Raw genomic sequence first — 24,600 nt, forward strand, 5'->3', positions numbered from 1 at the left:
GAAAGGCAAGAATGAATGGCTGGAAGCTGGAGCCAGACAATTCAAATTAAAATCCTGGCACAAACTATTAACAGCAAGGGTGATTAACCACTGGAACAAACTACCAAGGGAAGTAGGAGATTCTCCACCTCATGATGTCTTCAGATAAAACCTAGATGGCTTTCTGGAAGAAAAGCTTTAGTGAAACAAGTTTCAGAGTAGCAGTCGTGTTAGTCTGTATCCGCAAAAAGAACAGGAGTACTTGTGGCACCTTAGAGACTAACACATTTATTTCAGCATGAGCTTTCGTGAGCTACAGCTCACTTCTTCGGATGCATAGAATGGAACACACAGACAGGAGATATTTAATACATACAGAGAACATATTGAAAAGGTGGAAGATGCATACCAAACAGGAAGAGTCTAATCAATTGAGATGAGCTATCAATAGCAGGGAAAAAAAAACTTTTGAAGTGATAATAAAGTTCAGAGATTCATAGACCTTAGGACTGGAAGGGACTTTCGAGAGGTCACGAGTCCAGTCCCCTGCCCCTATGGCAGGACAAACTGCCTAGTAATCCCTGATAGACATTTATCTAACTAACTCTTAAATTCTCCAGAATGGAGATCATAACCGCCCTAGGCAATTTCATTCCAGTGGTTAACTACCCTAACATTAGGAACTTTTTCCTAATTCCAGCCAAATCTCCGTGTTTGCTGCCAGTTTAAGCCTATTGCTTCCTTGTTCTATCATTAGAGGCTAAGCGGCAACAAGTTGTTCTCCTTCCTCTGATGACACCTTTTAGATACCTGAAACTGCTATCATGTCCCCTCTCAGTCTCCTCTTTCCCAAACTAAAAACCAATTCTTTCACCTCTATCATAGGTCATGTTCTCAAGACCATTTAGTCATTTCTGTTGCTCTGCTCTCTGACCTCTCCAATTTCTCCAACTTCTTTCTTGAAATGGGTGCCGCCGACTGGACAGATATCGCCAGTTGAGGCCTAACCAGCCGCAGAGTAAGATGCGGAAGAAATGACTTCCGTGTCTTGTTTACACATCACACCTGTTAATGCAGCCCAGAATCACGTTGCTTTTTTTTTTGCAACAGTATCAACACATTGTTGACTACATATTTAGCTTGTGCGTCCAACTAAAATGACCCTAATCCCTTTCTCCATGACTCCTTCCTAGACGTCTTCCCAGTGCGTATAGTGGAAACTGATTGTCCTCCTAATGGTGAGCCTACTTTGCCAGTTGTCTTTATCGAACTTCATCCAATTTACTTCAGACCATCTCCAATGTTTCTAGATCATTTGAATTTGACCCTGTCCTCCAAAGCACTGCAATCCCTCCCAGTTTTGTCAGACCATCCTGAAAACTTAATAAGCATACTTTTCTATGCCAACATCTAAGTTGTTGATGAAGATATGAACAGAGTCGGTCCCAAACAAGACCCCTGCGGACCACACTTGTTATACTCTTTCCAGCAGGATTGGGAGCATATAACACTCTCTTGAGTACGGTTATCCATCCAGTATTGCACCCACCTCTTATCACGAGCCCTCTAATTGTGACCAATCGGATGTCATCATGTAGCGGCAAGTAGAGTTAGGGGGCATAGGAACGAAGAAGCCTTAAGAAGCGTTGCTTCTAAGTCAGCCATAAAAATGTTGGATACTGCGCGGGCCATGCAGGGTACCTATAGCCAGTGCCCGCGATCTTGAAAGGTATATATTGTCCGCCAATGTGAAATAGTTGGTGGTGATGACAAAGTCACAAAGTTCAGTACCAGGTTAGCCGTGACAGTATCGGGGGATACTGTCCTGATTGGCTTGAGTCCATCTTTGTGGGAATGGTTGTGTAGAGGGCTTCCACATCCATAGTGGCCAGGATGGTGTTTCTGGGAAGATCATTGATGGATTATAGTTTCACTCAGGAGTCAGTGGCTGTCTCGACAGCATAGCTGGGAGTGTGGCGTAGGTAAGCACAGGGCCTGAGAGACTCCACATAGCCAGACAATCCTGCTGTTAAGGGCAATGCTTGAGATGATGAGGCACGTCGCAGGATTCCAGGTTATTGATCTTGTGAAGCAAATAGATATACACCTGGTGGGTTCTAGATCAGTGTCCGTACAGATCTGTTCCTGTGCTTTCTCAGGGAGTTTTTTTGAGCAGATGGGTGTAGTCTATTTTGGTAATCATTCAAAAGACATTGATGACATCTTCATCATCTGGACTCATGAAAAAGCAGGCCCTCGAGGAATGCACCATGATTTAACAAGTTTACCATCCCACCATCAACTATCAGCCTAACCAATCCACACAAGCGGTCATTTCCTAGACACTACGTGCTAATTAAGTGATGGTCACAATAAACACTCACCCTATACCGAAACCCACTGACCGCTATAACTACCTAAACAATGCCTCTTCAGCTTCTCATCCAGGACACACCATCGATCCATTGTCACAGCAAGCTTCTGAGATACACCCGTATGTGCTCCAATCCCTCAGACAGAGATAAACACCTACAAGATCTCTATCAAGCATTCTTAAACTACAACACCCACGCTGTTGAAGTTGAAAAAAACAATTGACAAGAGCCAGAAGATAACCCAGAAGCCACTCACTACAGACAGGCCCAACAAAGAAATGAACAGGAATGTCACTAGCCGCTACCTAATCAGCCCATCAACTAAACCTCTCCAGCGCACATAAAGACTACCACTTATCCTTAAAGAATACCTACACCTCAAGATCTTGGAGACAGGCCAGTCCTCGTTATAGACAGCTCCCACTGAGCAAATATTCACTCAGCAACCGACACCATACACGTAACATAACCCAGAAGACTTGCAACTAAAGCCCGATGCCAGCTCTGTCCACATGTCTATACAACGTGCACAATCATAGGACCTAAAATCATCAGCACGCCAATCAGGGGTGTTACCTCGCACAGTACTCAACAAGTGATATATGCATCGCCGTCGAGCAATGCCCCTGCAATGTAAATTGGGCCAAATGGACAAGTCCCTCTACGCAAAAGATAAATGGACACAAATCTGACATCAGGAATCACAACATTCAAAACCAGTGAGAACACTTCAACCTCTTACCACTCAGTGACAACGTGAAGGTGGCAATTGGAAACAAAAATCATTAAAAACAGACTTCAAAGAGAGACTGCTGACTGAAAGTAATATCAAATTAGATACAATATAACTCAGCTTAAACAAAGATCGGGAAGGTTTTTGGGTCATTCACACTAATTGAATCTATTCCCTATGTAAGTTCTCACACCTTCTGGGTCACTTTTCAACTATCAAAAAGTTGTTGTTGCGTTTCTTTTCTCCTGCTGTTGATATTCATCTCAGTTGATTAGACCTTCTGTGTGATGCAATAATCTTCACTTTTCATGTTCTCTGTATGTATAAATATCTCCTGTCTGTGTGTTCCATTCTATGCATCCGAAGAAGTGAGCTGTAGCTCACGAAGGCTCATGCTGAAATAAATGTGTTAGTCTCTAAGGTGCCAAAAGTACTCCTGTTCTTTTTTTAGTGAAACAAGTTATTGGGCTCAATACAGAGGCTACTGGGTGAAATTTAATGGCTCGTGATGTACAGGAGGTCAAACAACACGATCTAATGCAGGGGTTCTCAAACTTTTTCTTTCCGAGGCCCCCCCAACATGCTATAACAACCTCCAAGGCTCACCTGTGCCACAACAACTGCTTTTCTGCATATAAAAGCCAGGGCCGGCATTAGCAAGTAGCAAGCAACACAATTGCCCGGGGTCCCACGCCACAGGGGCCCACACAGAGCTAAGTTGCTCAGGCTTCGGTTTCAGCTCCGACTGATGGGGCTCGGGGCCCCAGGTTTCAGCCTGATGCAGTGGGGCTTTGGCTTTTTGCCCTGGGCCAATGCCAGCCCTGCTTGGTGGCCCCCCTGAAATCTGCTCACAGCCCTCCAAGGGGCCCTGCCCCCCTGGTTCAGAACCACTGACCTAATGAGCCCTTCTGGCTGTAAACTCTGTGAATCTATGAAAATCAGAAATAAAGGCTTGATGGCATTTGTAAGGGCTTGTCTACAAACCAGTTTTTGTACTACCTTAACTGTACAGGTGTGGAAACCAAATTTATGAGAATAACCAGTACAAACACCTTTATACCAGTAAAACTGTGTCCACACAAGGGGACGTTCCACTTTCACTGTATCAGTATAAAATTATAACCCCAACCAACATAATTCAATAGACACAAAAACTATGTGTAGACCTGACCAAGGAAGATGCTAGTATAGAAAAAAAAACATGGTATGAAAAAAATACATAGAGACATACAGCATATTGGTCACCCTCTTGGACAATTAGCAGCCAGTTAAAAGCACGTGCTTATTTCCAGCTATATTTAATCTTCAATGAGACTTACGCAGATCCTTAGGGACTTAGGTGAATTGTGGTTTTAGCTCTGAAATCCACCTCTTTTCTGTAACATCATTGTCAAAGGCTGGAGATGCCCAGATTCTGATTTCTTCCCATGCTTCCCTTCTCTGCATCATTTAACTTTCTCTAGCCTTTCAGTGATTTCTTGCTTCCTCTTTGCTGTCCCATGCTCGTCTGTTTGTTGTGACAGTTTAATAAAGAGCTTATTCAAAGGGACACAGTAAAGCAGTTTTAATCAAAGATGGAGGTTTTGTTCAAACGAACCATTTTACAAAACCAAATCTGAACAGATATGTTGTAAAAACTCTTATCGGAACTCAAACATGTTAGAAACCTACATTCAGCAGCCTGGCATCCTGGCAGCACTTCAACATGTACTCAACATTATGCATGTGCTTAAACCCTATTGACTTCACTGTGACTTAAGCCCCACTGAAGCACTTTCCTGAATAGGTCCTCTGAAAACCACAGTGTCAAACTGACAAGGAGAAAAGAAAGCAAACTTGACTGTTTTCATTGTCCAAGCTGAGTAAAGCACAAAAATTAAATGAAAAGCATCACTTGGGGAAAGCAAAATAGATCTTTAAAGCTCTTTCAGTTATAATAGCCATGTTTCTTTTGCAAGCTAAGGAATTTTGTTTTTTTAAACAAAGTGCTGGGTTGAGTGGTTTATTTAGTTTTTGAGTCTGCAAAACACATGGAGATAAAAGGAATATTTAACCCTTTATTTCTTCGATGCTTACAGCATTCCAACACTGTAGCTGCATGCTTCACACCAGTTGCTAGGGAAGGATGGAAAGGGTTGGTTGCAATCTCTCTTGGTTTACCCATTTCCTTACAGAACAGAAGCTTGCAAGGACCGAAGAGCCTCCCAAAGCACCTGGCAAACTGGACTCAGGCTTCAGGCAAACACATATATAGATCATGTAAAAGTCAATGGTTCAGGCTCAGTTTCACTTTGAGATTTTGAGTCTTCTTGCACCTGAAACTCCATGCAAAGCCAACGGTACCACTGAAACCTTGGCGAGGGCTCCCTGAGAACAGACAGGTGGATCTTTTGGGTCTCACCCTGTAAACTGGAATTCTGAATGGGATGATGCATCTGGACAGGTTGCTCATTCTTGCTTCTCACAAAGACAGCTAGGTCTGGCCTGGTGGCTAAAATTTCAGCACTCCACACCCACTCTCCAACCGCAACTTTCTTAGCACATAGCACAATCGCTAGTGCACCTGTCTGGTGTCTCCCCAGGAAAGGGGAGAGAGTTATAGGTCACCCTCTGGGGACAGGACATTCCCACGCAGCAGGCTGAGGAGAAAGGGCATTTGCTGGTTCCAGATAAGTAGGTACCTCTTCACAGACGCTCCTGCCATTTTGATCCTCACAGGAAAGCAGAGCTCCTTTGCATGAACCAGGCAGAGAATGGCTGGAGGGGAGAGGCAGGCTGCATCAGCTACGGGCATGCCAACACAGTCATGATGGAGCAAAGCTTAACTGCCTTTAAGGAGAAATAGGCTGTGCTGGGCCTCCCTCAAAAGAACCACCAACCGTCATGCAACTTTAGTCAAAACTCAGATCTAACACCCATCTCTGCCACTGACTCCCTGTGCGGTCTCAGTGAAATCATGTCATCTCCGTGCCTCAGTTTCCCCACCGGTAAATCAGGGCCATTAATATTTCCCCCATCATACAAGAGTGATATGCCATCTCCTAAAAATTTTCCCAAAATCCATTTTTTTTTTTGGTTCGATAATGGCTTTCCCAGGAAACAAAAAATGTGAAAATAAAGTTGAACATTTTGCCTTTTTCAACTGAAACTTGAAAAATTTTTCAAAAGAAAATGTTTGACAAAAATGAAAACTTTGGTTTTGTCAGAATTTTTCTTGGAGGGAAAAAGATCATTCCCCAAAATGGTCCAAGAAATGTCCCAACTGAGCCTACTCTAGAGTACATAAAATTGCTGACTCATTAAGAACGGGAATTGCTTTAGAGATGTGTGCTCCATCCCTTTCTCCTGGTTTCCTTTACCAGCTCTACCTTCCTGTGCCTCATACATCCCAGAGGATCAGAGCTGAAGTATTTACACCCAATGGGGCTGAGGCTTTGAAAAAGTGAGAAGGATGTGATTTGGATGACCCACCATTTTCACTCCGAAAATTCTGTCTGGTTGTGTTTTGGTTCAAACCTTAACAGACCTAAGGTTAATGAAAACAACCTGCATGAGAAGAGCATCAAAACTGATCAATAAATAACCAGCACAGTCCACACACTCTCTGTATAACGCTGCTAACAAATATGGCTTAGATGTTCACGATGCACAGAACTCCTCACACCTGGGTCCATCCCTAGACAGCTTGTGGGAATATATTTAGGTGCTGAATAATTGCAGATAAACCAATACACCTGGTTATTTTTCAGTGGGAAATCATGTCCATAACTTGCTTTCACAATTATTCCCCTCGGATGGGTACTTATCTACACTAGACCTCAAGGAAATGTCCCTAACTTATGCTTCTGTTTAGAGCCGACATTCCCATAGGAACCAACAAGGATTCCCTTTGCTAAGGGCAATGCTAGCTCCATGCAAGTTTCTAGAAGGCCACTTACCACTCTGGCAGCATTATCTGACACTGAATGGGATTGAGGGCCCTCACACCTCCCCTTAACAGGAAAGTGGAGGGTGGTTTGGACCCAATCACATATGAGCTGGCCACAATTCTAAGGGTAAAGGCAGAAATGTATTGCAAGATAGGAGCAAGGTGCATTGGCAGAGCCGTGCATAGGCAGCCCAGCATTGAAACAAGTTAGGACCAAGAGACATTAGCAAAGTTGTAATGGGGGGTGGTGCAGGGAGAGAACCAGCCCGGGAACAGAATGTGGGGAGGTGACGATTGTGGGGCACTGGCACATTGGTGTGAGGGGAAGCTTACAGAGAACCTGCCTACACTAAACCTCATTTTCTTGAGCGCAGTTTGTAGTTTAAGCGGCTACAGCATGGCACAAGCCTCTCTCTTTTACCCCTCCTACATATATATATATTTTAAAACTGTTATATAACCTTTTTCCAGTCAGACTCATTCCTACCTGCTCCCCTGTGCATCAGAGCTTACCGGCTTGCTGCATTTTCATCAGCAAAACAAAAACAGAAATATACTATTATGGGAAATGGCTCTGCTAAGATGGAACGTAATAGCAGTACGACTTTTAAAGTACCGCATATCCCGCTCTCCTAGGAAGAATTCCTTCCAACCTCACTCTCATATGACATTTTCCCAGTGGTAATTTCACAAGCACTCAGGATTGCTCTGTCACTGTGCTGCATGTTCTTTGCAAAGGCAACGTTTTCCGACAACAAAACTGCCTGTCGAGGAGAGCAGAGCACAAACCTTTATTTTTCTTCATATGATGGGAACTAAGAGGGAGAGAAAGGAATGTTGCTTTAGCTCTGGGAGTTTTGGGCATTGGGTGTTTCTTGGAATGCAGCTTAGCTACCACTGCACCCGTGCAAAATGTTCTCCCACAAAAGGGCTGAAATTTATTTGAAAAAAAAAAAAGTTAGTCTACTTTGCCCGGGGCTACTTGATGTAAAACTGAAATCAGACAACAGACTAGCCTCCAAAATCAGTGCCTCACTATTCCACTGTGCACTGTACTTGTCTGACTAAAACTGATTCATTATCACAGAATACAGCCAGGCTTAAAGCATCAAATAAAAATGCTAGTCCCTCTCACTCCAAATTCTGGCTCTCTGTAATGCTCCACCTCCCCTGGTGTTATTGAAAGTTTCATCCTTTTAAACTTCATCCTCACACAGGAAGGCAGGTCAACATCTTAAGGAGGGCATTCAGCTTCAGCCAATCTTTTAGACATACCCTTCTGTATTGCGGCCGTTGGACCATTCAGTTGAGTCTTGGATGCTGCTTTGGTGTTCCCTAGTGCAATGGCTCTCAAACCAGGGCCGCTGCTTGTTCAGGGAAAGCCCGTGGAGGGCCAGGCCGGTTTGTTTATCTGTCGTGTCCGCAGGTTCGGCCAATCTTGGTTCTCACTGGCCGCAGTTTGCCACTCATGCCAATGGCGGCTGCAGGAAGCAGCACGGGCCGAGGGATGTGCTGGTCGTTGCGTCCTGCCACCCTCATTGGCCTGGAGCGGCGAACCGTGGCCAGTGGGAGCTGCAATCGGCTGAACCTGCGGATGCAGCAGGTAAACAAACCGGCCTGGCCCGACAGGGGCTTTCCCTGAACAAGCAGCGACCCTAGTTTGAGAACCACTGGGCTAATGCAATGTGGACTTCACAACCCGGGACAGAAGTGCAGCTACTCCTGCAGAGACCCTTTGCGGAAGAGCCAGTCTGTTAAGTTCACTGCTGTGAATGGCACTTCAAATTGGGATCAGGAGAATGTTATTTTACTCTGATCTCATTTGGTCCCTTTCCTGGGTGGGGCAGCACCCCGGTGCACCAATGGCAGAATGGCCACTCTTCAAACCTCCGTTTCCTCTGCCTAAATATTCCAAGCCTGCACATCATAACTCTCCTACTCCCTTACGCCTTCTGTTGGCCACTGTTGGATCTACACTAGGTGTTACATTCTGTACCTCAAAACAGCACCCTGGAACCCCCATATTCAACACTGTCATGTAACTATGATATACTCTGTACAAAGTATGCCTTGCGAGCTATTATTTTAAAAGTCTTGATCTGTTGAACATTAATATCCTGTTGGATTGTACGTGCTATCACTGTATGGAAATTTATGATGTTTTGCTATGTGTGTGTTACTGAAATATGCTGGAGGTTGGGAACACCCACAACCAGCCCTTCAGATACAACAATGGAGCAGCCAGACACACTGATGGCCCACTGAAGGGAATCCACACTCCCAAGGATCATCCCAGGATCTGTATACTGTGGAGACTTCTCAGAGATAGCAGGGAGACAATGGAGACTGCTTGATTCACGTCATAGCAAAGGGTCTTTCCAGCAAGCTGGAAGAAACTACAAAGGAGGGCAAGTGACGTCATTACTTGGTCTCACTTCCCCCCCACAACTCAACGCCTGGAAACACATCTGGAGGACAAAGTCTGACAAGGGGAAGGTGGTCCTGGGCTGGAGATGAGTTCCAGCCTATGTACTGAAGATCTGTGACCAGCTTGTACTAACAGGATGTGATACTGCTTGAGTGAAATCCTGTCAAGTTTATAGACCTTACACTTTGAATTGATTTTATTTCTCAGGTAACCAACTTTGATCTCTACGCTCACTACTTATAATCATTTAAAATCAATCTTTCTGTACTTAATAAATCTGTTTTATACTGTACCTAAACAGTGCGTTTTGACTGAAGTGCTTGGGAAATCTGCTCAGGTTACAAAGGCTGGTGTACAATCACTTTCTTTTGCAGAAGTGATGAACTTAATGAACTTACACTGCTCAGGCTTCTGACAAGGGCAGGACGGTACAGCCCTGGGGAGCAAGGCTGGAGAGCTGGGGGGAACTGGCTGTCGCCTCTCTGATGTTGGTTCACAAGTGGCTGGGAGAAGTATTCATGTAACTCAGTTGAGTGTGTCCCTGTCTGTGTAAGCGAAGCACCTGCCAGAGATTTGTGGCTTAGCAACATCATCACAGTGTGAGAGGGAGCCCAGGTTGGTGGGACACAATCCAGGTTGTACCCCGTGAAGACCTGTCACACTAGAAGTCAAACTTTGTCAGCTTTCTGTCTGGTCTTCCTATGGGTCTTCCTATTATTCTTTATCATCTATATCCCAGTCTTTCTCAGTATGCTCAGCGTTGTCCAACACAGAGGAAGGCACAATTCCCTTGCCAAATAATTCAGTCTGTGCAGCACCTCGCACATTTTGGACACTACTAGAATAGAAGTAACACAAATAATAAATAAATAATAATAATTTGAAAATGGTTCATTGGCTATATCTAGGCTTGGAAGGAATAGATTTTTTTTTTAACATTGGTAAATATGTGTAAACATTGATTTCACCATAAACAGCCAAACGGGGAGAAAAAATATTTCCATTGCTAATAACTGAAATCTACAGAACTTGCTGGAGCACCTATTAGAGACTCTTACATAATTGTCTGACACTCCCACAACTTTATGCCACTGAGAATGTAAATCGACAAAATAAGTAAAAATGCTTAAAATCAAATGCAGATATTATCTGTTAAAATAATCAAAAATAAAAAATGAATTTGTCCAAGCCTATTTACAGCTGTGCTTCCCTTACGCCCCTTGTCCAGGATGCTTTAATATGCAGACAACATAGCAAGATATTAATATCCGAGCAGAGAGATTAGATGCAAAACTAACTTATGCTATACTATTAAAATGTTTCCGGTTTCAGTCAAATTAGCTGCTTATTATCAACACTGTTGTCTACTCGGAAGAGAGTAGGGGCTAAAAATTTAAATAAATGAGAACAGAGGGTTATAGAAGATTTAAAATAGACTGCGGTTTGGCATTGTGAAACAACACATGTGCTTGCTTATAAGATGAACTGCATCAAGGTTTGATTGGAAGAAATACTCAGCCCAACCTGCCCCTCTCCCCCACCCCCACTTCTATCACTGGACTTACTGATCACACTACTCACATGATGGGAATAAAAATAGCAGGGATAAAATATGTCTATTCCCCAGCTACCTTTATATTTCTGGTACCCACATATCATATATTCTCATACGTGCTTTATAAACACTCATGCATTGTGTCTATTTACGCATACATATTTGTTCATACAAAGCATACATGAGCATTTAGACACATCAATAACATTTATTTGATTTGATTTTAACAAAGAACACAGCAGAACCCTTTTTTAGGGACATGAACAGCATTCTGATAAAATAAGGTTTGGGTATAAGAGGGTTTAAGTTAGCGGGTACATGGTTTAATTTCACATACAAGAAAGTTTCTTATCACAGGGATTTGGACAAACAGGCTTTGGCTTTACATGTCAGGCTCTAAAAGCCTACAAAATCTGCGGAAGGATGCCCTCAAACATGCACAGCCTGGAGTGCTACTTACAGAGAATCAGCCAGAGCCACCGTTCATTTCCAGTACAGTGAAGCCTGGCCATTAGCTAATGCCCCAAATTCTTGCAGTCATTCCTCGGTGTCGCACACCTGAGCTCAACCCGTCCCCCAGGTCAGGCCAGCGGTTAACAAAACCTAACAGTAGAGGAAGGCTGAACGTATCTTTTCCCCCTCTTAGGCCTGCTCTGCCGCTCAGGAGCGCTGAACGGAATGCAATGTATTATTTTTTAAAGGCATATAGCAGTTGTGATTCTCACTAAAGAACTGAGTGGAGCCAGTAGAAGCAGCACCCTCTCCTGGCAAAAATGCCGCTTGTTTCAAAGGTTTGTCTCTATACACGCTAACAAAAACAAAAAAAGGCTGTCCTTTTCAGCTGGCTGTGAGCTTAGCAGATGAGTCACAGCAGTGAAGAGACAACGCCACTAACATTCACTGGGAGCAAGCCAGTGAAATGCCTAGCAACCTCCGCTGCTTGCAAATTAATCCATTGACACTGGCTGGAGCGAGCCTGTGTTTGTGTCTGTCTCTCTCACTCACTGGGAGAGGGAGTACAAGGAGCGGGCCTCTTCTAAGCAGTTTCCTGGAGGAAGGATGCTTTGTTTTCCGATTTACAAAATTCCAGAGCAAGCCACCAGAAAAGCAGAATGCCCCTTCCCGTCCCCGAGTCATGCAGCCTCTCCATCCTCTGCCAACAACAGGTATTTCATAGAGGAATTATACAATGGCAGGGGTAAAGCCTCTTCTTGCACTGAACATCCCAGTGTCTACCATGCGGGTATATCGGCACCGTGGGAGCACTGGCAACTGCTGTAGTTAAGGCTGTAGAAGTGTTTCCATTCTAACCTTCATTTTTAGTCACTTCTCTGAACCCCAAAACTCTCTCTTCCCACCTTCTTCGCCCAGCCAGCAAGGAGACGCATGGTACGTCTACATTGCAATTGGACTGGCTAGCCTGGGCCAGCTGACTTGGGCTTGCAGTGCTTGGGGTAAGGGGCTTTTTAATCGCGGGGTAGACATTTGGGCTTAGCTGCAGCCCAAGCTCCTGGACCCTCCCACCTTGCAGGGTCCTAGACTCCAGCCCAAGTGCGAATGTCTACACTGCAATTCAACAGCCCTTTAACTCAAGTCAGCTGGCATGGGCCAGTCATGGGTTTTTAACTGCAGTGTAAACATATCCTCACGAGCTCTAGATTTTATTACTACTCATAACTTATTCATATTAATTATAGGGAGACAGTGTGCTTAAGTGATAGAGCACTGGACTGGGACTCAGGTGACATGGCTCTGCCACTGACCCCCTGATGACCTGGAATAAATCACTTCATCACTCTTTAGGCCTCAGTTTCCTCATCTGTAAAATAGGGATAATGACACTCTCCTCCTTTATAAAGTGCTTTGAGAGCTGCTAGTGAAAAGTACTATGTAAGACACAGATACTGTTATTACTTGTATCACAGTTCTGCTTAGAGGCCTCAGTGAAGATCAGATCAGTACTGTGCTAGGAGCTGTACACACATGTAGTAAGAGACAGTCCCTGCCTCAAAGAGCTTATAATCCAGTCAGGACAAAGGAGCAAGGGTGGGAAACCCTTTGCAAGTCTGCAGTTCAGGTAACTTGTCTTTTGGAGCAGCTCTTGTTCTACTCAAACTAAGTTCTCCAAAAACCCTTGCTGCATCTGGAAACCTGTGTGTGTCCCTGACAAACAATGCACCTAGCATTTCCAGTGGCACGTCCTTATTTCTGAGTGCCCCACTTCATTCTAACCGGTCTGGGGCATGAAGGAGCTAATGGAAGGTCTATCAAAATTCTCCCATGCAAAACCGAACACAATTCAACCTCTTACTTTCTTTACAAAGGTGCGTGGAGGCTCTTCAATAAATCTGCGTGCCCTTTTCAGGGTAACTAAGGCAGAATAGGGACATGCCAGTCTCACTTGCCAAATTTTTCAGCTGAGTCTTTGAAATGCTGGCCAAGGACACCGGGGCTAACCCTTCTTCTTCTTCTAAGAAGCGTCATGGGATCTCTACTGCCCAAGCAGAAGAGACAGGGCTCATCTAAACCCACCCACGCACACTTGGACACTAAACCGAATCATATCTCAGAACAGAGGACTGAGTTGATTCTTTCAAGATTTGAACATGTCATTCAAAGAGCTTTAGGCATTTCAAACTGGAGGCTTAGGGGCTCTCAGCTGTCTTCTTGAGTGGTACAACCACCAAGCAGAGGAAGGCCAAGGAGAAGAACAAGATGCCAGCACAGAGCCCTGTGCAGCAGTGAACTTGCCATAACGGGGTTTATATACAAGACATCAGTGACGCAGACCTTGTGTGAATTTTATCCACAGAGTGTGAGTGGCAAAGCTGGGAACAACGTTTAGGTTCCCCAGGTCCCTGGGCAATGCTCTAACTGATAGATCATCCTGCCCAACAATGAAAGTAAACATCACGTGACTGCTATTAGCTGTGGTCTATCTGCATCACAGCAATATATCTGAGGCAATGCTAGAGAGAATTGTTGACAGATTCTCACTTTCCCCTGTGCAGTTTATAATTCCTTCTTAGAAACCCGAAAACAAAATCTCTCTCTCTCCCTCCCCCATCTGTCGATTTGTCGTTGGCAAACATCGACTGCATTTTTCTTCCCGTCTGGGTTTTTTCTTACTTTTCGGGTTGTTGTTTGTTTTTGTATTTTTAATTGAGCACAAGCCAATGTGGCAATAGCCTCTTTGTTTTTCTCCTTACTTGCCAAACATACTAGCAGCCATGCCCTCACCACCTTTCTGGGAACATTCCCCAGTGAATTTCAGTTAAGAGGATCTTTCGAGCACACTTCATTTTCCTCTCCTTTTCCCGTTCCCCCACCTTGTTTAAAAACATTTAAAATGTATATGTAAAATATTAATATATGGAGATATACCTATCTAATAGAACTGGAAGACACTCTGAAAGGTCATTGAGTCCAGCCCCCTGCTTTCACTAGCAGGACCAAGTACTGATTTTGCCCCAGACCCCTAAGTGGCCTCCTCAAAGACTGAACTCACAACCCTGGGTTTAGCAGGCCAATGCTCAAACCACTGAGCTATCCCCCACTAAAGAGGACTTAAACCTCCTCTTCCCCTACAGTGCTGTGAATCCAAATATGGCAGCACTGCGCTATTACTGCAAGAAAATTAATGCGTGAAACTAAGTGCTTCAGTTTCACTGTCCAAGTTGAGCACCAACTTTGCCTCAGTTTCCCCATCTGTAAAATGGGAATAGTGATACTGCCCTCCTTTGTGAAGCTGCTTTGAGACCAAGGGATGGAAAGCATCATAAAAGAGCTAGGTATTACTATTTTAATTGATACTCCATAGGGCATAAACTACAGATGTCTGGCCCAGATCATGAGAACAAGGCGTGTGGGTCTGAAGATAAGAATGAGTCTGATAGAAATCGTAACATTGAACTCAGCAATGCCATCTTCTCAGGCTTTCTGGGGAGCATCATTAGACCTGTCAACAGATAGATGTACTACAACCTAGTTAGATTCCTGGCAAAGAAGAATTCTTTAGCCTAAAAATCAGAGTTTCTCTTCAATGACCTTGTGCAGTTTGAGGCAGGTCAGGCTAGAGGCCTGGAGATCTGTCACTTGCTTTACCTTGACCATCACTCTAACATTCCCTCTTCTCAGAGAGGTAAGAGAAAGAACAACATTTGCCAGGGAATCACCTAATTCCCTAAAGCTAGGACCACCCATGCCGCCAGTTTCCCTGGTAATCCTAGCATTTAAATGTACTGAAGCCATGGTCCTCGCTCAAGAACGTTAACCTGCTGCCAGCCAGATGGCAGACAGGGTCTGTATACCCCACTGCAAGACGATATTCTATCTCTGTGCTTAGAAAGGCAGAACTTTAGCATCTGAATGTCTCACAGTAATTAACATATTTATCCTCCTAAGAACCCTTTGCTACTATCCCCATTTTACAGACAGGGAACTGGGCCACAGGGTAGATTAAGAGATGTGTCCAAGGTCATGTGGCAAGTCTGTGGCAGGGCTAGGGCTTTAAGTCACGTCTCTCGAGTCTCAGCTCGGGGTTTTATGTAACAGTCCCTCCCAGGATGCATCAGGACCTTGTCCAGGTGGCAAAGGAAATCCACAAGGAAAGGTGTAACATATTTCACTGCATACTGCAGACTCCCTGAACCAGATCCAGTTCTCATTCAAGTCAAGGAGAAGGGGCCTAGTGACTTTGGCGAGAGTGGATCAAGCCCTGTGTTCCTTTGATGACCCAGCGTGTTGTGGGTCAAATATTCTCCCACTCGGGAAGCAAGCAGCTACAGCTGACTTGGTTTTAAAGGCTCTCATAAGAATATAAGAGCGGTCATACCGGGTCAGACCAAAGGTCCATTTAGCCCAGTATCCTGTCTACCAACAGTGGCCAATGCCAGGGGTGCCCCAGAGGGAATGAACAGAACAGGGAATCAGCAAGTGATCCATCCCGTGTCGCCCATTCCCAACTTCTGGCAAACAGAGGCTAGGGACACCATCCCTGCCCATCCTGGCTAATAGCTTTTAAGGGACCTATCCTCCATGAATTTGCCTAGATCCTTTTTGAACCCTGTTATAGTCTTGGCCTTCATAATATCCTCTGGCAAAGAGTTCCACAGACTGACTGTGTGTTGTGTGACGAAATACTTCGTTTTGTTGTTTTAAACCTGCTGCCTCTTAATTTCATTTGGTGACGCCTAGTTCATGTGTTATCACAAGGAGTAAACAACACTTCTTTATTTACTTTCTCCACAGCAAAAATGAACTTATAGTCCTCTGTCCTGGTCCCAGTACAGGGCACTGGAGGACACCACTATTGACCTCTCTTCTTTCTCAAACCACAGCACTCCCCTACCTCTTGTTTGATCACCATGAACATACAACTCACAGTCCATCCCAACTATGACTTGCCTGAGCAGGAAACACTCAGACTGCCTTACCTGCACACTGAAACCAGCCTCATCTGTAGAGGGTGGGGGGGGGAAGGCACGAGGAGGCGCTGGGAGGTTCCCGAGATCATCTCCAGGAAGTGGCGGTGGCGGCGGCGGCAGAGGGAAATCTACAACAGATAATCACAGGATTTAGGCCTAAGATAGTGCAAACGAGCCAACAAAGTTAACCACACAGGGAGCGGGGAATGAGGCCAGCGGTTAGAGCAGGACCCTGGGCAGTCAGGATTCTTGGGTTCTATTCCCAGCTGTTCCACTGACTCATTGTGTGACCTTGAACAAGTCATTTAACTGATCCGTGCCTCAGTTTCCCCTGGTTGCCAAAGGGAGTTAACATCATCCACCTATTTCACAGGGGGCTTATGAGGGTTAATCAATGTTTGTAAATTGTTCTGAAATCTTTGGATCCAAGGCTTGAGGAGCCACATGCCAGCTCTTCTACATCTCTACTGCAGTGAACCCAGAAGTGCCTTAACCCCTTAGGAAAGCCTCAAATATATCCAGGGCGAAAGCTGATATTGGATAGCGAGCCTCTAAAGAAAACTGTGGTGTTCCTAAATCAATGCCCAGTGGACATACTGCCGCAAATCTACATAAAGAGGGAGATTTGGGGGCCTGGGGGATAGATTTTTATCCCCCCTTTATTTTTTTCAGATGCAAGGACTGTGTCTGTACAGCACCTAACACAGTAGGCCCCTCATTAGGGCTTCTGGGAGCTGCTGTCATACAAGCCACCAACAGAGAACAATACGGCTACGCGTTCAGATTACCCCGCGAGAGCTCTTTCCCTGTGCCCTTATGACACGGACATGTGAAGGATGCAGAATGGTGTATAAGCAGCATGAAAGCCAGGGCACTGAAGGAGATATGATGGGGGGAAATAGAGGTTAGTTTAACTCCAGCACCGAATTCAGTTTCCTGGGAGAAAGTTTACTGTAATTCTGGCTGTTTTGGGATAAGGCTCTGTGCTGGCAGCGTTGTACAGAAAGGCTCACTGCTGGCTCTCCTGTGGGCATGTGTATGTGTGGGTTAAAACAAAAATATTAGTATTTTAAACAAATAATGCCAGTGTTGATCCAGGGGCTGCTGCTGAGTTTAGTCACTTGCAGACACTGTTTTAGTAAACACAGGCTCCCTCGGTAACAACCGTCCCATGTCCTGACGCCTTGACCAGCAGCTCAGTTGTTTATCTTCCAGGTGAGACCTCTGGGTGCTAACTCCAAGTTGCCAGGAGGCCGGGTTGAAAGCACTTCTCACAAAGTACTCGGAGGGGCTCCTTAGCCAGAGAAATGGGGGTGACATTAGCTGGCTACAATCAGAACGCCTCTCCCCCACTTTCACCTCAATTTGCCTTCACTTTTGAACATCAGCAATGCACACGCTAATGTGTCTAATGCGGGGGAGGCAGTGGGCAAATCGTCAATAGGAGGTGTAGTGAGCAGGATTCAGGCTACATAAGCAATGCAAGGTGGTGTGGGTGGGGAGTCCTGGGAAGCTTTGGGTCAGGTTCCGTTGTTACTGACTCTAATAGAACCTACAGAGCTGACCAGATGTCTCATGCAGTCTGGTATCCTGTCTCAGAGAGGGGCCAGTGACAGCTGCTTTGGAGAAAAGAGCAAAAACTCCTAGCGCACAATTATGGGTGAGCGCTTCCCTGACGGTAGTTTCTTCCTAACCCCATGCAGTCAGTGGGGTTAGGAAGAAACTTGAAGCTTACGCCTTGAAGCACGAGGGGTTGTATCCGTTACAAATTGCTATTCTAAAACAACAGAGCTGGGAATGTTTTTATTGTGCATAGAAATGTCTAATCCTAAATCTTAGACTGTTCAGTATCATGAAGCAGTGTGTTCCACAGGTTATTTATGTATTACGTAAAATCATATCTTTGTATCACTGTTAAGTGTGTTGTTTTAAAACTGCATCATGTGTCCCCTTTGTATTGATCTCAGGAATAATTTCATGGCGTCAGGGATCGGTGGGGGGAGGGAATCATGTTGCATTGATCTTCTGTTAGCAGTAGCTGGATATACCTATTACCTGTATCACTGAAACACCTACGTAACTGAACCAAGGATCTGTTCCTCCCTGTCCTAGGTGCTGGACAAGTAAAGGATTGTCCCCAATACCTTCCTGCGGGTTTGGGCAATGGTGGACCTTGACTCTTCCTGAGTCTTCACTTTCCTGTATTACATAACTATGAACAGTACAGCTCTAAATCTTGTTCTATGTTTGTACAGCTCCAAGCACAACAGGGCCCTGGTCCAGGATAAGCAGTCCTAGGCAATACAGTAACACAAATAAATAATTATGACTATATTCAGAAGGAGAATTTCCCTCTTCCTGGACACTTTTACACCTTCTTTGTACGTAACCTTGTGGCCCCACAAATAAGGATTAGACATACCAAGGGCTTGATACTTATTCTAGTTCAGCCCACAGGATATCTCTCAGTGCTTAACCCATCTGCTGCCCCATGCATAGCTTCTGCTCCACCAACATGGCACACCCTGGTGTGCACCAGGCAAGGACTCACCCTGCCATGGCCGAAGTTTGCAAAGAAGCAGAATATAGGCCCAGACTGCCTTGGATCTTGTGTCAGAAGGGGCACAATCCACCCCGGGACAACACCACAGCCTGTGTCAGGGGTTTGATCCCATGTTCATTTAACACCAGTGTCCATTCTGGTCTGGTGGCACTTGCAGCTTGCTACATAGATTCATTGCAGCATATCCTTAGCTGGCATAAATTGACAATGGAGCTATGACAGTTTATACTGGCTGAGGATCTGCCCCACAGATTTTAAGCCCAGAAAGGTCCATTATGACCACTCACAGTCTGATTTTCTACTTGATGCAAGGACCAGAGAAAGTCACCGAGGGATTTCTGTAATGAGCCCAGCACTCCTGGTTGATAGCAATGCCGTCTCTTTCTCCCAGTGTCGACACAGTTTCCGTCAACACTTTTCTATGAGAAATCTCTTACGATTCCCGAGAGTTTTGCAGAAATCTTTTCCTTGCTCTCCCATGTAACTCAGACATAGGAGTGGAGTGCACCCCTTTCTCGGCCTCTCTTCTGTCACACCACTCATAGAATTGCTCTTCTTTGGCTTTAGACTATGCCATATGCCTCTTAGCTCCCACTTCTAGCTCAGTCACTGATTCTCTACAAACTCACCGCCTGCAGTTTAGTTTATAATGAATTCCAGCCCAAGCCTCTTCCCAAACTCGGCTGATCTGCCTGCAGAACCTGTTTCTTCCAAGCCCGAGACCTTTTCCCCAGACAGCCACTCTCACCTGCCGTTTCTCCCTTGGAGTTAAGGAACTGCACTATCAGCTTCTCGTGGCTGGGTTCCACCTGCTGATAACGGTGCGAGTCACCTTATGGCACTCTGTTACACCAAAGCATCATCTCCATTTTATTTCCAGACGTGACAAAGCAAAGTGCACTGAAATCATGCCTACGTATCTCCCTCTGTGTAATATGCAGACACGCACCGTGTATGTTTATACCCCCCTCTTTCAACTTCCACCAAGCTCCTCTCTTTCTTGTCCCCCACACTCCTGAAGGAGCTCTCAGCAGCAGTTGCCAGGCAGGCCCGATCCTATGATATTTCAATGGACTACCCTGGCAAAGAGCCCTGGTGCTTGAAACGTTGCTATGTCTGCACAGAGGGGATAACTGGAGCAGAAAAGAGCTAAGTGACTGGCTCAGTATTACACTGGAAATCTATGGCAGAGCCAGGAAAACTCCATCCAGTGCTTTACCCACAAGCCTACCCTCAGTACCTGAATCACCCTTCATCATGATGACAAAAGGCTTTTTTATATACAACTCCTGGCTTCATTTCAGATCCCTGACAGCCAGCCACAAAGCCTTACACTTATTGCTAGGCTCGGAAGGATTAGGTTTGCATCAGTAAATGTTGGTAAACATTGATTTCGGTGTACACACGCAAACCAACAAAAAAGGGTTTCCATCCACCTTCATCGACATTTACAGAGAGGCAAAGTAAGAAAAACACTGCTGGAGAACTTTAAGAGAATTTGATTTAAGAAGATTTACTTTGTATATTTTGACATGTGATGTTAATCTCTTCACACCGCATAATTTCATTGCACTGAAAAAATAGATAAAAATTGAAGATAAAATTGCTTAAAAAGCAAACATTGATCTCCGTTGAAATTTGATAACATTTAAATCAAATTCTGCCAAGCAGGGCCGGCTCCAGGCACCAGCGCAGCAAGCAGGTGCTTGGGCGGCCAACTGAGAGGGGCGGCACGTCCAGTTCTTCAGCGGTGGGTCCCTCAGTCCCTCTTGGAGGGAAGGACCTGCCGCCAAATTACAAAGCGGAAGCATTAGAGCTGCCACCGAATTGCTGATCGTGGCTTTTTTTTCCTCCTCCTTTTTTCGCCACTTGGGGCGGCAAAAGCACTGGAGTCAGCTCTGCTGTCAAGCCTACTAATTGCCATGGAAGTAATTCTGTATGTTTCAGCAAAATAGGCTTTTTTTCTTTTCCAGTAAGTTTCGACATTTCATTAGCGTCCTTGCCAAACACAAATCCTAAGAATACACACTTAAATGAGAAAGGGGGCCTTAAACTTCCTGGGAACATTTGGATTTTTGCCACGGGGTACGCAAAGACCTCCAAGTGGGTGCCCAGTTAGCATACCAGACACCTCTCTCACTCACAGCCCATCCCTGCAAACAGTGAATCCTAGTGGGTGCTGATGGCTGTAAACATTGTGTTTGGCTATGAGCATTTGCAGGATCGGGCCTACAAAATCTGCTCCAGTGTTTTCAAGGGGAATCTGTTTGCCAATCGGGAACTGAAGTGCATCAAAACAAACGGCCTCCACTGACTAACACAAACTGTTACTGGAAGATTCTAGACCTCGGAAGGAATCGTAGGTTGGTAATTTCCAGACACATGTAGAGGTCCGCTTGCCTGGCCAGAACAGATTGTTTGAAAAATCAAAACAAAACATCTTTTCTGGAACAAGCAATAACTTAATGAAATAAATCAACCAGCAAAACAAGATTCATGCTTGTGTGCTCAGATCACTGACTGTCATTGGAAAGCTACAGGATTAGATGTTTTTCATTACTCTCCTACTATCACGAGTACTTCTAATTCTGAAGTCGGTTCAGTGCTGGTTAGAAATATCTAGAGAAAAAAACTCTTCTGTTTATTCTCAGAACAGAAAGAGCAAGGGCAATGGCAGAACAAGATTGCTCCCTACTGGCTCCTCCCGCCCCCTCCCCGTGTGCTTCAGCTCTGAACGGATGATATCTAAGGATGAGAATGAGGGGATAATGCTGGCTCCAGTGCCAAGTCCTCTGCCAAAAAGGTCAAACAAAGGGCCAGTTAGTGGCAGTTTGTTATGGTGGTTTTTATAATTGTGGCATATTGAAAACTGTACTGGAAATTGCAAGCTATCAGAGAGAGAGAGAGAGTGTGTTCCTGGTCCTATCTGCAGGCTAAGGGACTCCGTGGGGAAGCAAGCAATTAGAGTCAGTCTGGAAACAGCCAGATTAAAGCAAGGTGGGGAAAATTGTGCCTCTTTGTTTTAGGGAGCAGTCTGTTTTGTCTCTCTCTGATTTAGGGTTCTTGTGTACTATTGTTCTGAATTCTAAAAAATAAATCTGTGTTACTTTGCAACCTTTCAGCAAGAGTATTGTATGTTATTATCTAACTTCCCTCTGTGTATACCACGAACATAACAGGAACGTGCTCACTTACTCACTAGCCCTGACACCTCTAATTCATTTCATATCAGCCAGAGAACCTTCCGAGTACTTACTCTTGACCACTACTAACCTCTCTCTCTCTCTCTCTCACACACACACACACACACACACACAATTATTCTACAGTAACAGTCCCAAAGCTCTGTACTACTGCAATGTACTACAGTATTATTAACGACAAACCCTACAGCTTACAGTAGTGACACTGCAGTGTTTTTATATATGCATTGTTCTGGACTTGAATCAGTGACCTTCCGCTGTGACTCTGTATCCTATCTTCAATCCTATGAGCCATCAAGTTTCCAGTATAAACAAGTCATAGGATCACTGGCCCTTTGAAGGGAAGATGTGCCAGCCACACCTGTGCCACAATTAATTAACTGCTTCCCAGGGCTAAGATGGTTAGGTGATAACTTAATGGACCTTGGGCCTTACAGAAGGACAGAGACCAGCCTGCAGTTGGAACCACAGGGAGTGGAAGGCTCCGGTGGAAGGCACTGAGCCAGAATTTGCAAGAAGTGGGGCACTCCCAGGGAACCTGCTTGGGGGCTGAGAGCTCTACAATGGCTCAGAGAGAAGCTCTCAAATGTAGCCTGGATAGGGCCTGGGAACAGGGCTCAGAGGATGGGCTGAAGAGAATCCCTGCGGGGCAGAAGAATCTTTGTTGTTAGGACTCTGTAGTTTGGACTCTTGCTAACCTGGAAGGGATTAAGTTTGTTTGGGATTTGGTCAGAGCTACTTTTCCAGCACAGATGGGGGCATGGAGATGCATGACACTTTCCCACCTCAGAAAGGAACCTGAGACGGGGAGCACAAATAGTGCCACATTCACACAGTAGGGTGCGCTGCAGGGAGGTCACGCCTTATGACAAAACATTTATCTACAGAATTTTTGTTGCTGCTGCTGTTTTTTAATGTATGTTATTTGACCAGGGAAGTGTTTAAGAAATCAAAATAGCATTTTTTCTCCTGGAGCACTGCAGAAAGAAATTGACGAACAGTCATTTGAGCCCGCATTTATACATTCAGAACAGTCACATGACTGCGTATTATTTGCATGATCTACCTAAACATGCTAATTCAGCCTGTGATTACTACGTTTAACCAGCATGCCTACCAGAGTCACTCTTTAGACTGTCATGCTCTTTCCCAGCTGTTAATCTTCCCATGTTAACAACATTTGCTAATCAGCTACTGTATTAATAAGCAGCTAAAAACAACTGGCTAATTTCACTCTCAGCATTTAAAAAAGGAACATTGACTCTGTCAGATAGTTGCACTAAAAATTTACTGCATCCCCTGTTAGCTGAAATATTGTTTTTATGGATTTACATTGTAGTAAAAGGTCACTGGCTGTTTAAGACTTAAGTAGCTTTAATTAATCTAAAAGTCTCTTAACAGTAAGAAAAGGAAGCTCAGAACAAACAGCAGCAGGGACTCTAATTAAAAGGGCCAATTCATCTAATTTTATTTGGGGTTAATTATTCAGGATTCACTCTCTGATGTGTATGGAATAGCAATTAGTAATTTTAGTGGTTTGAAGAACATTGGAGGTGTAATCAGTTAAAATGAGTGAGTGTTTACAACACAAGATGGTGAATTAGTTTCCCCCAGCTGGAGAACGGGAACATTAGTCCCCTACAGTTCAAGACTATGAATCGCGAGTGCAGGTTAAAATATTCTATTCAAATAAAAAACGCACGTCAACGATCACCTGGTATTTTTGTTTACCGGATGGAAAACCAATGTATAGAGGCACCATGTTCCATATCAGTTTAGCCCTCCATTTTTGAAACTTCATTACCACCACTGCTGACCCAGCTACCAGAAAAACAATTCTCCTTCTACCCCCCACCCCCATAGTTAGCCCACACACCTATAGTTAGCATCCCTCTGAACCCTTAGGTGGGATTCTGATCTGGTACATTAGTGTAATCCTGGAGTAGCTCCTCTGAAATCACTCCAGATTTACTCTGGTGTAACTGAGGTCAGAATCCAGCCTCCAGTTGCAAAACCTTTCTCAGGCACAGCTGTTCCGCCTCCAGTCCACCTTTCCTAGATTTTACCTTTAATCAGAACAAAGCAAGAGGCATGATTTGCCTCTCACTTAACAAGACAGGATGCTCCTGTGACGGGTTCCCCGACGGGGTGCCATCTCACTTAAAATATTACTTAAAATCACCACCATCAAATCTCTTTTCCACCTGTGATTGCTGATGCAGGAAACCTCAGGCTCCCAGGCTTATGTTAGACCTCCACGATTCTCCTCCACACTCCTGGAAAGGCAGCAGTTAACATACAGTTAAGCACCAAAGGCTCGGTTCCCCAAAGCATGAAGAAACTCAGCTGACTCTCCAAGCCTCGCTGAGCTGGAAGTCCCATACGGACAAACTCTCTCTTGAAATCCCTG

At 44.8% G+C, this 24,600-nt stretch overlaps 1 protein-coding gene across 7 annotated transcripts in view; it reads right to left on the reverse strand.

The window, feature by feature from the left end:
* The window catches only part of LPP (LIM domain containing preferred translocation partner in lipoma), a 454,652-nt gene that overhangs the window by 216,585 nt on the left and 213,467 nt on the right, over positions 1–24,600 (reverse strand). For all 7 annotated transcript variants that reach the window (XM_032777311.2, XM_032777310.2, XM_032777322.2 and 4 more), the window contains one exon: positions 16,434–16,552. In XM_032777311.2, coding sequence (XP_032633202.1) covers positions 16,434–16,552 — 119 coding nt within the window. The remainder of the gene's footprint in view (positions 1–16,433; positions 16,553–24,600) is intronic.

This window comes from Chelonoidis abingdonii, chromosome 8 (genome assembly GCF_003597395.2).
Source record: "Chelonoidis abingdonii isolate Lonesome George chromosome 8, CheloAbing_2.0, whole genome shotgun sequence".
Lineage (NCBI taxonomy): Eukaryota > Metazoa > Chordata > Testudines > Testudinidae > Chelonoidis > Chelonoidis abingdonii.